We start from the raw sequence: 12,650 nt of genomic DNA, 5'->3' as shown, positions 1-12,650 counted from the left end.
TTCAAAACAGCAGCAAAAGCCTGGTTTCTATTTCGTGGATGCAAACCCTTGGTTATGGATTATTGACAGAAAAAATATGTATTTGTTTTGTAGCGACAGAGAGTATTATGAAGGTATTATGCAGTATTGTGCGATATATTACGTTGGTATGGCCATCAACAGAAAAAATATGTATTTGTTATATAGAGAGGATGTCGGATAATGAGGTTTCATTTGTCGGGTCCATTTGGTTGGAGAAGTATGAATGAACGTCTGTCGGTTTTTTATGTCGATAAAGTATGAATGGGTGCTAATTATGTTGTACGTCGTGTGTTGGGACTAGTTAGCCCGGTGCTAAATGAAGTCATTGCCGATACACGATCCAATTAAACGAACTTGAATAATCGAATTCGATTAATCGGATCTTGTATCACTGCCTTAAGGAGAAACACAAAGTCGCATCCCGGGCCAAATCAACGCAATTTTGAATGCTCAAGCTGAGCAGGAAATTAATCATGACCACGATGTAATCATTCTAGAAAAAATTTTGTCGATTGATTGGTGAAAAACTGTGATTTCTTATTTCGTTTCTCAATATGTCCTGTTGAAACAAAGCGTATTGAGGGTAACACCCGCCTTAATAGTGGCGGGAAAGTGATTTTTTAAAGGGCCGGCATTGGTTTGGGCCGGCGTTATAAGGACTGATAAAGGTCTACTGGGTTCCCAAGAAATGCGTTGTTTCTGAGAAATGGTCAGGACCAGAGGTGGCAACTTTTTAATTTTGTGTGTTCTTGTATTACATTTTGGCATAACATATCCACATATAGCTATGTATTTACTGATATTTATGAAGTATTATCAATTAAAGTCTTTTTTGCTAGTTCGAGAAAGTTAGTTCTTAGGGCAAAAAAATGTTTTATATTCTTTTGCCACCAGAATCCTGAAATGTATTTTGTACTTGTTGCCTCAAAGTTTTAAGCTAGGTCTCAATCTTGATGTGAATAAGTTCAATTTTATTTCAAGAATTTGTTTTGGTTTAGCAAAGTATGAGAAATCATCATTTGTGGTTATACTCTCTTTTCTCTAGTTTATTTAGTGTAACACCTGGAGTAATCTGATTATTTATTAGTAGATAGCTATATATTAAAAAATAAATAGTTTGGTTTACTTTACTGAAGCTCTTCGTTCAAGTGTGTCTCTGTGTTGTTACACTATATACCATCTTGAAAAACCCAAGGAGCGCAGAGAGGTTGTGCAGTCAACCCACTTAGTTTGTGGAGATAGGTAACTCCCTCTGGAGACTACTCCAGGTAGTCTTGTGGCTCAGCCAGGTCCTTAAATTTTTGGATTTCTAGAACTGGATTATATCCTTGGATTATTCATATTCTTTTTATTATATTTTAGAAAATATGTATTTAACAAAGTTGTTCTGTGGAGAATTGAGGACACGTGGTACACTTGATGAATAATAACATTGAGAAATCAAGTAGAAAAAAAAGGCAAAAGGCAAGTTGTTCTTAATTACTGCTATTAGGGAAAACACAAGTGTGTTTACCCCAGAATATGTTGTAAAGAATTACAATCTATTAATCTGCAACCTACTATTCCTAGTATGCTCTCGTTTTATATGACAGTAACAGGGACTAATCACAAGAGAAAGGATAGTACCACCCATCTATCAAGCAAAGCAAAACACCCTTTATAAACTGCTATAATCCACCTTAAAAACAAGGACAGTACAATACATTCCTTAATCAAAAACAATTAACACCAAAATTTTTAATTAAAAGGTTGAAATGTGACCAAATCTCCCTTAACTTCTCTATTTTTTCAGGTAAACTATTAATAGTGTGATAGTTTTACTAATGTTAACAGAGATTTTGTATTTGTTATAGTGATATAGACTGTTAGTTTTATCTTTCAAGTTATAGCAAAACCTCCCTCATCAAAAGCCTAAATTGTTATATAATCATTTATCCTGAAAGTAATACATTCTCAAACATATTTATTCTTGACATCAGGAATTGATAAACTAAATAAAAACGTTGATCCTCTAAAATCATTTTCAAAATCTCCTCTAAAATCCTTTTTTTCTTGGAATTTTTTTGTGACACCCTGTATCTGCTATCAGTGTGACAGGGTGGCCTGTGTGCAAAGAGTCTTCTAAAAGAAATAGATACCACCCTAGAGGTATCACATTTTATAGTGACAAACCATGTATATAATATCTGAAAAACATAAGTTCTACAGAATAATAGTACCTAAATTAAAAGTGCCTGATGTACCTTGTGATATTGATAACACAGACCTGCGTGAATAAGGCAGTTTAAGATAGAGTTGAATCCACACATCATCAAAGAGGGAGTAAGGAGGCGTTAAAACAGGAAAATATCTTAGCTTTGCCCCTATGGTCATGTTAAAGAACAGGCTACTGAAATCAATGGTTTCTTCCAAAAACCTGTTACTAAAAATCATAGGTATATGCCATGGTTTGATTGGATAAACGTCTGATGGCTAATAATAAATGACAACTGCATTTTGCGTAGTTTTTAGTTCTTTTGCACAAGACCTAGACATCAAAGGTTCAATGGTTTTTATAAATTTCTTTATAACCAAATAGCTGAGTTGCAAGCTTAAATGTGCAAAAATGACTCATCACATGATGCTACAACCTTAAAATGAATAGTGAAGAAGTAAGAAAGAGTAAAGCACTCTTTCTGTTCATCGGAGTCTTACGAGCGAGTGAATAGTACCTCTGTTGTCCTTCCTCATCTAAGATTATAGACAGCTCGTTATGCAATATTTTCTACGACCCACCCACTACTGTTTTCTTTAAAATTGTACGAGCATACCCGCTGAATAAACTAGTGTCCTTTAAAACACCTGTCTGCTTCTTACTGGAAAACTTCTTCGTATTCCGCATTAGTTTCCTAGAAAACACCCCTTACGTCACCTGTTGTTGTGCTTCCTAGTTAACCATTTCACCTGCACGGTGCTAGTGCCTGTGCTGCCCCCCTCACCTACCTCCACACTTCTTATAAGCACCGCCAAAAAATTACATGTCATATAGTTTGAAACAAATTATACATTTGCTACAAGGTCTTTTAACATAGCAATTATTTATGGGTGATGTTTGATACGCAAATTGGATTACCATTTGTTGCATTTATTACAAAAACTTGTTATAAGTATTATTTTATTGACCTGACCCAAATAGAACAAAATATTTTGTGTGTAGAAGAGAGAAACTAAAAGCAAAATAAACAAAACTATGTATGGTAAAGACATTTTTGATATGAAAACGTATGATAATTATGCAACATTACAAAAAATAGTTATTTTAAGAAAAACTGGCAAAGGGTAGCATGGAGCAAAATCACATGAAAGATGATGGACAAAAATCCATATTTCCAGTTAACTGATGAATTCATTGTACTTCCTACAAACAAACAAACACTAACATTGACAGAAAGAGTTTGTGGTCATTTTTTTAAAAAGAACAGTTATTTAATAACAGTCACCAAATTTTACTGCTAGCTAGGAGGGATGCGTTACTAAAGTGCAGTTCTCTCTTCCTATATATTCTTAAGTGTATAGAGTTTGACCAAAGTGTTGTTTTTCTGACAGTGTTTTCTGTTATATACTAGTATGCCTGCAAGTCGGAGAAAATCGAGAAAATCATTACTGGTCAAAGATAATGAAGATCTTTCCTGTTGTTATAACGAAACAAATTGTCCCTTGCAAGCACGCCAATTTTTAAAAGATAGGTTGTTTAATCAAAATAATGATTTTTTTCTCTCAAGTTTTATGGAAGAACAACAAAGGTTTGTCACATTTGTTTACTATAGTTTTTTCTTTCGACCCTGCCTGATGCAACTTTTATGTTACCTGAAAATAACATTGTATTTTTTTAAAAGTATACAGTTGTTTACTAATACACAGCAACCCTGTCAATTTGTGTCGTGTTAGGATTTAAGAAAGGTATACGTTATCTATTAGCATAAAAAAATCCAATAGTCAAAGCTGAATTTTTTTGCAATTGCTTGACAACAGAGTTTGACTGAAAGTGTTATGTCCAAAATTTTCTAAAGGAAAGATGTAATTCTATCAGCATTGTCTTGTTAAGATTGTAATTTTTAAAATTGACTGGACTCTTTACTATTCTGTATACTATTGTACACTAAGCTTGAATCCAACCATTTTATCCCCTCATTCTGCCCTGAATGTTGAAATCAAAAAATAATAATATTCAAGTGTTAATAATAATATTTAAGTCAATCTTTCAACCTTCAACAACATTGAAGCAAAATAATAATACTGTAACACGATTTTTTCAGTGTTTTTAAAAATATTTTTTTCAACAACAACTGTAGTATTATTTTTCCTTGTTTGTTCATCTTGAAACCTTTCCCTGGTGCCCCTCTGTGGCAGTTTGGACACAACACTTGAAGTACATCTGACATACAGTCGTATAAGCAAAATATCAGTTCAAAATACTTTTATTTCCCAATGTCTCACAGAATGAACTTCCTCCCTCCAAAGTTCAGTTTGGCGGTTAGTTAACTCGAAACTTTCCTGTAACCATTTTTATAAAATTTCTAATTAAATCTATTTTATTTTTACTAATTTTTTTGTTTTGTTTTAGACAGCTAGAAATTATTGTGAAGCAATGTATATCATTTGGTGAAAGCAATTCAGTGTTGGTGATTGGTCCTCGTGGGAGTGGAAAGTCAAAGGTATATAACGTTATAGACCATTCTTCTTTTCTTTTGCTCTTTACTTGAAACAGTACGTCTGTGTATATTTAAAAGTTCCTTCTGACGATGACTTGATGACGACGATGATTTATAGTATAGCGTGGAGAATGACGTAATTTTGTATAAACTTTCTCTCCTCTAATCATTCACCAGAAGGGAAAATGCAAATTTCAGAATAAACATTAAGAATCTTCTTCCATTATTAAAATTAAAATAGGCAGACTAGCAATGAGACGAAGGTTAACACTTATATGGATACTTTTTATAGAAGGTTTCGTGCTCCTACATTTGAACTTAGTAATTTGAACTATCTGTTCAGTTAACAGGCCAAACAGTCCTGGCTGGCTAATTTGACTATTTAAAATCACAAGGAGAAAAATTAAAATTAGGACTCTTGTACCCTCTCAAAAAAATAATAATAACTATTGTCAAAAAAACTTGTGTTATTTATTAATTTAACATGATACGCAATTTCTATATAATAAAAACGTATTTTTAGCATTTTTATGAACTTTTTGCTTTGAATCTGTTTCTGTATGTACCAGGCACAAAATAAATAGGGAAAAGTCGGTCTTATCAATAATAACAATAAAAATATTTTGATGTTAAAATATTCTTTACTTAGCTCTGTATTATTATTAGAATTATGGTGTATAAACATTTATTTTATATACAGTTCTAAAAGTCAGAACCGTGGACTATGAAGGACCAACCCATTAATAATTTTAATAAAAATAAAAATTTTGATAAAAAAAATTAAGTAATTGGTTAGCCCGTATACTTTTTTTATAGTTAGTACGTAAAGTTCTATCAGATGTGTCACAAAAACTGGGTACTGACTACTTCTATCTTTTTCTCAGTGGTGAGTTTTTACTTTTGATGTTCTGTCTTTTCACATGTTTACAAAGAGTAGGGTAATTTTTTTTTTAAATATTCCTACTGTGCTTTTGAAATTATAGCTTACCTCCCACGAAAAAACAAGTTGATTAGCTTTAAAAGTTGTACATGAATCTTTTAATTTTTTCGAATTTTTTATCTTTTGGGAGATATATAAGCCTTCAAAGTTTAACAAATTATGCGGAATTATGACCTCATCGATAAGATGATCTGAAGCAATTGCCGATATAAATGATAATCCGGATATTATCCCGGGTATGATAATCCGGGTAAGTAATAATATTCGTGAATTTGTTCAAAATAACAAACTGGATAGGTAAAAACATATTTACATTACCACATACCTTGATAAATTCTTAAAACAGCACCTCATTTTCTCTAATACACGATGTCATGTATTAATTAATATAATTACCAAAACTTCTAAGTCAAAAAACCGATCGAGATTTTTCAGAAAAATGAAAAGATTCATAGACAAAATTTTAGGCTCTTTTGTATGAAGCCAAATTGTTTTTACTCAGGACGTAAGTTTTTGGGAAGTAATTAAAATGTCCTTCCAAGCTTTCAAAGTATAATACGAAATTTTTATAAGGCAAACCCACAAAAAAGTTCTATCTTTGTCTTTAAAATTTGGTTAAAATAGTTGGAAATCTTATTTATAAATGATCTTAAAATCATTTTAAGTTTGTATAATAATTGTTTTTGTTTGCATTAAATTTCAGGTTTAATTCACACAGATGATCGAGCTGCACTACAAGACATGGCGCGACAATTAGAACTTGAAAATGTAGTCGGTGATCGTGTGTTTGTATGTCCTAAAGTTACTGTAGTTGCATGAAGTTATCCAAGCTGGTTAAATATGTTGCTGAGATCAATCTTTTTATTTCAGGGCTCGTTTTCAGATAATCTCTCATTTATACTGGACGCTTTAAAAGATGGTAAGTGGATAAATATAACAGTCTTCTAAATTATATTAAAAATTGGTAGTGCAACAAAAAATATCCCTTTTTCTCTGTATCGTCTATTTAAACTATGCAATGTCTTTTATCGTCACACTATACTTGCAGGGATTATTATTGTAAGAAATTGAGCTACGTTTAAACAGAACAAAAAATCACTAGCCGCTTGTGATTTTTTGTTGTGTTTGTGCTATTGAAATGGTATATCATCCTGTGGCAAACTGATTGTGAGTGTACGTCATTTTGCGACTGCAACATTTATGGTTAAAACGATCCGCAACGCAAAACTTTATTTCAGCGGGAATTTAGCTTTAGATATTATTGAAAACTAATGAAATAAACAAAACCTTTATTTTCAGCCTTTTAGTTTGCTTATAAGGAAAAGCATTTATATAAATTTTAAAAGCTAGTATCATTTTCCAGCCTCCAGTCACCTTCCATTTTGTAACTACGGGAGAAAAGAATTGTAAATCGTATTTCTATCTATTTCCGGAATGTTGAATAAAGTCTGCAATTATAATATATTTGATTATCAGCATTAAAAATGGCTTTAACTTTTAAAAAAACTGTCAGGCCTGCTTTCGTGGCCATTAAAACTTTTTAACTTTTTAAAACTGCTTCGATGTAATCTTTTATTTTCCTAACTTGAACTAAATATTATTTTTAAATGTTAGATTCTGGCAAATCTAAATCCGTTGTGATTGTGATGGATGAGTTTGACTGTTTCACTTACCACAAGAATCAATCTCTTCTGTATAATCTCTTTGATATTGCACAAAGTAAACAGAATCCTCTATGTGTTATTGGTATCACGTGTCGATTAGATGTTGTCGAGTTGCTGGAAAAGCGAGTCAAATCAAGATACTCACACCGATCAATTTTAACATTTCCAAATTTTCAGTTTTCAGATTATTTGGATTATACCAGGTGATATTTTTTCTCTCGTTAAGTTGTTTTTATTAAATTTATTTTGTCGTTTTTTCTAAAAATGGTGAAAGTAACAATAACTTGTGTTTTGACCAGAAACGTAGTTACGGATGTAAGTTATGATCTTTAAATAACAGTGTTTTTTAGAGAACTACTAATGCTTCCTGAGACATTCTCCTGCACAGTCTTTCAAAGTAGATGGAATCGACATATTCAGGTATATTTACCTTAACATTCATTGAGATACTTTTGTTTTAATGTAATGTTGATTTATGTTGCAGTAACTGATCACAATCGCAATGTGTCAAATTACCCCCAAAAATTGAATTTAATAATTCCTATCTTGCAGTTGATTTTTCTAAGCATTTTTTGGAAGTTTAAGTTGTATTATCTACACTTTTGATTTGTGTAAACAGGTATATTCAACACTATTCACCAGGTTGTACTTACTCATACAAATAAGAAAGCAAACTATTAAGTATCAACAACATTAATTTGATTTTATATTAGTATCTGTAAAATTAATTCTGAAAAACATCAACTTCACAGTATTTAATGCTCACAGTTCCCTTGATAAAAAAAAGATTACTTCTTTACCACGTGTTTGTTTAGAATGTTCTTGATGAAACGACAGTTACCAATCTATTTGAAAAACATTTTAACATCAAAAAGGATATCGGTGATGTTGTCAAGCTATTGGTATGTTTTAATAATTTGATAATTTGAAATGTTAATTCAATTTTGGAACAATAATACGACCTATTTTTTTCTAAGACCCTTATGGTATCTTTACATGGCAAACATTTATATTTCGTTTGTAGCTTCATGGTTAGGGTTCTCGCCTACGTCCGAAAGGTTGCAGATTCGATTCTGCTTAAAATTGTACTTTACCTAGGCGGAAGTATATGACCGTTCTGTTACTTAAAAACGAAGTGATACACTGAGCTTACGCATAGAAAGTGAATGAATTATATACCAGTATTGTGCTTTTATATTAAGTGCTGTACCAGCGTTGTGGTTATAATACCAGTTTAGTGGTCACTCCAAAGGGTTACCTTTCCGTTCTAGTGTCCACTTATCCATGTTCGAAGGGCTAAAAAAACTTAAAATTTGTGGTGGTTTTTTTTAAGGTGTTTTGTGCATTAAACTACCGCACCTTTCTATGAAAATAATTCTGGTTAGCAGATGTTTCTGCTTATGTTTACCCTGGCAAGAAATAGATTTTCGAAGTGTGTTGATTAGAATTAATAAGGTGTTTGTCAGTATCTAAAACAAGCTTTGTATAAGGTGAGTCAATGTTAGAATTTAAACTCTAGGTTGCCATGTTTTTTTTTAGATTTTTCCTATATGTAGCATATCGTCCTCACACAAGTTTATCACATCAACTGACATTTCAACATCATACTCAAAATTGCACACTGATACAAAAGCTGTTGTTTTGAATGGTTTGTTGTTTTCATGATGTTTTCCTTTTAAATTCTTATACTGTAATTCTTGCGAGTTTACCTTACTTTAATTGGCATTTTTAGATGTGTCATTTTTTTGGACTACTCACTTTATTTTAAGGCGAACAGTGCAGAAGTCGTAATCAAGTTGCTGAAAACTTGAATGATATTTTTATAAATTGTCATTAGAATCGGACTTTTCAAAATATTTTTTAACGCCCTTGCTCAAAACTCTAAATGAAAAAGAAATTAATATTGTAGCCCTAAATTAGCGAATGTTGGAATGTTAAAAAAATTGGGAATTTGATTCAGACTTTTTATAAGTTTATAATATACATGCTAGCGCCATCAACTATCTTTTTTCTTTATACTTCTTTCACTAGTGATCAATACTGCTATACCACTGTTACTGTTCTGTAGACTTTTTTCTCGTTTTTATTTCTCGGAGTGGCCGAACGTCAGAATAAATTGAACTTTTTTCACTTTTTGCAAAGTTATTGACATTATCGCCTCCACCATTAAAATAGCTATACAACTCTTAAAAGACAGGCTTTTTCAGCTCCAAACTCTCCTTAGGTTATGCTTAATGGCAAAAAGATTTATTGGAAAATGTTTATATAAAATACATGATCAAGCTCAAAATATGCTTATTCGAAAAAAGAGTATTGTATATAAATTTTGAACATCAAAATTTACAACTTAGATCTCACTTTGTACTGCTTAATTCAGATATAAAAAATAGAAAGAAGACTACTCAAAAAACATAAAAACTTCACAGCATTTTCTTTAGGCTTCACATAATGCTTAGCATATGTTTAAAAAATGACGAAATTTAAGCATATACGGATGCTTATAAATGTCATGCTTATAAAAAGAACCCTGATATTTAGGTTTGTCTATCCTTGAGTTATGTCTAATCATTGCTGCGAAACACGTGGTGGAAAGACGAGAGGGACAGCCATTTAATTTTGAAATGATCTTCAACGGTAAGCAGTTTCGTAACACTTGTTTATTCGCATACATATTTTGTTTTGTAAGCATCGGGGATTGTTTAAAACCCCCAATTCACGTGGCCATAAAGGTGATTTCTGGAAACCAAAACTGTGTGTCATCTGGTTATGCAAGCTGTTTGCGATTGTTTTTCTCCTATTAATATTCCTGTTTTTACCTCACTCCTGGAAAAAGGTCAAAAAACTCCTAAAATTTAGTTTTTGGAAATTCCTTCATACTGTCAACACCGAAAACAAGATGGTGCATTTGATTATTTTTTTTATTTTGTATAGCATCGTGCTAACATTATTTAAATCAAGCATTTTTTAAAAAAATAGATTTTTACAATACTGTTTTAAGGGTTGAAAAGTCGAAAATTGAAAGGCTTTGACCGTAACATTTGTACAACCAAAAAAGCATTTTCACATGTCAGATTAGGTTTTATACAAACACCAATTCAGTAATGCTGAATATAATCTTAAAGTCATAGCATCAAAATTATGCATTAGAAAATAATGTAATTCGGGAAACGTGTATTCCGTTGGTTTAATTTAAATTCCGCCGCATGCAAAGATAGGGTAATCTGATTCTTTGTTTGGCGATCCGTGAAATTAAATTCCTGTAAAATATGGTTGCTTTAAAATTTAGTGACTTTGTACTACAGGAATTGTCATTTCTTTTTAGAATATCAAGCTTATTCTAAACGGCGTTCGACTGGAATGCAAAGTTTCAACAAAGCTGTCACATTTAAAGCGTATGAACATTTAATAGCGTTAGAATTGTTGAGATGCACAGAATCTGTCTCTAACCATTCACTTGCGAAGGAGTACAAACCAATGTGTATGTTGATAGACTCCTCTCAAATCAAAGAAACCTTGCAAAAATATCCTGAATGTCCGACAGAGTTAAAAAATTGGGCCGAATATATGTACACGTAGCTAGTATTTATTAAAATAGGTAAAATTAAATTAAAAAAAAAAGATTTTTGACTTATTATATAAATTTTGTGCTGTCGTTGTTTTTTTATTTATTTAGTTGAATTTATAAATATATTACATTAAAGAAGGGGTTAGTTTCACATGACCGGTATCACAAGATACTGCGATGGGTCAAAATTTGTGTTGTTACCACACTTCAATGTTAAAAGTTTTTCTCAAATTTTTCAGCAATGATGACAAAGTCAAACACTTTGGTTAGCAGGATGGATGTCATGCGGTTAAATTCACAAACAGGGATATTTAAAAAGTTACTTATACCCCGTCAATGTTCCCTTCGTGCGAGTTCCACTTGATATGTAATACAAGTGAAGGATGGACACCCCACTAAAAAATTGTAAAATTTTAGCTCAGGGGAGTAAGGGCAAAAGTCAAGAAATTAAGATTTTCAGTGGAAAATGTCTTATTTTCAAATTGCAAGGTAGCAGCTTATGAATTTTCATACGCGCTTCTCTGATTTATTTAAGACTTTCAGTGCAGAGATTTCAAATATATTTCATTGGCGTCACATGAAATCTGTTTTTGTAAAAATTTGAGGAATCCACTACTTTGTTAAAACAACTGATAGCTACTGAAAGGGAATTAATTTTGCAAAAAAAAATTGATTTTCGCGGAAGCAAAAAGTCCTAATATTTCGCGTGCAAGGAAATTCACTATTACATCAGAAAAGTTCGCCAATCTCTAGCAAAAAGTATTATCTAAAGCACATTTTATCGCTTTATTTAAACTTATTTTTTTCGTCTTAAAAAGTTTTCAATTTTTTCTTTTGTTGCTAATCTTGTTGTTGTTCTTGGTGTTGTTGTTGTTGTTGTTGTTGTTGATAAAAATGTTGACCTTCTTCCGTGTGATCCTCTTTTTCTCCTTTCCTGCTTTCCTGCTTCAACTTCTGTTTCCAATCTGTGTCTGCCACCTGTGTTTCTTTCGTTTCCGTTTCTACCTTACGATTTTCAACATATTTCCATACCAAGAAAATTGATATTGATAATGCAAATGCTACTACAACATCGAATAATCTTTCAAAAATCATCTTGACTAAAAAAAGAAAAACATTCTCTAATATAGCATGTGGAACAAAACTTTAAACAGACCTTCATTAAGTTTGAACATATATCTTCCAGCAAGCATCTATAGACAAATTGTTTATTGAATTCCATACCTTACAAAAATATTACTACAATAAATGATTCTTTGATGATCCTGCAAGAAACATGTAGGAATGTATTTGACTTGCTTTACTGTTGAAACTAATGACTTGTACTGCTTGTCCTGTTCTGACAGATGCATTAGTAGTGTGCTTGTCACACCCCAGTAATTATGACAATGCACGTGACATGTGTGACGCATAATTTTGACGCATGACTTTTAAAGATAATTGTCCTGCACAGTGCTAAATACCAGCTCTGTCTTCCAACAATACTTTTGAATATACCACCAGAGCAGATTGAGTTATTGGTGTTCGAATTATTTTGTACTGCTAACTTTCTTCCGCCTAGGTATTCACTTAGGCTGGGCGTGCTCTAAAATCGTCAAGATTTTATTTAGTTTTTGACAACTTTCGTCACTTCATTTGGCCTACCATTCTGTGTGTCAATGTGAGCCGTAGAAGAAAATTGATGTCAAAGTTGTTGACACAAACAAAACACAATCAGCCAATCAAACATAACATACTGATTTCTTCTAAAATCTCCTAGAAATTGTCTT

General features: G+C 32.0%; 1 protein-coding gene across 1 annotated transcript; it reads left to right on the top strand.

Annotated features, from left to right (window-relative positions):
• The first annotated feature begins 332 nt into the window (after positions 1 to 332).
• On the top strand, positions 333 to 10,956 carry LOC130622708 (origin recognition complex subunit 4-like). Its single transcript, XM_057438206.1, has 12 exons — positions 333 to 1,485; positions 3,627 to 3,803; positions 4,625 to 4,715; positions 5,529 to 5,598; positions 6,356 to 6,441; positions 6,523 to 6,571; positions 7,267 to 7,519; positions 7,667 to 7,736; positions 8,132 to 8,218; positions 8,856 to 8,964; positions 9,855 to 9,950; positions 10,639 to 10,956. Exons 2-12 carry the CDS (start codon positions 3,628 to 3,630, stop codon positions 10,890 to 10,892), a joined length of 1,341 nt encoding a protein of 446 aa, XP_057294189.1. The 5' UTR covers positions 333 to 1,485; position 3,627; the 3' UTR covers positions 10,893 to 10,956.
• Positions 10,957 to 12,650: the final 1,694 nt, after the last annotated feature.

The sequence above is a fragment of the Hydractinia symbiolongicarpus genome, chromosome 12 (assembly GCF_029227915.1).
Source record: "Hydractinia symbiolongicarpus strain clone_291-10 chromosome 12, HSymV2.1, whole genome shotgun sequence".
In the NCBI taxonomy this organism is placed as follows: domain Eukaryota; kingdom Metazoa; phylum Cnidaria; class Hydrozoa; order Anthoathecata; family Hydractiniidae; genus Hydractinia; species Hydractinia symbiolongicarpus.
This window is presented reverse-complemented; position numbering and strand designations above follow the sequence as displayed.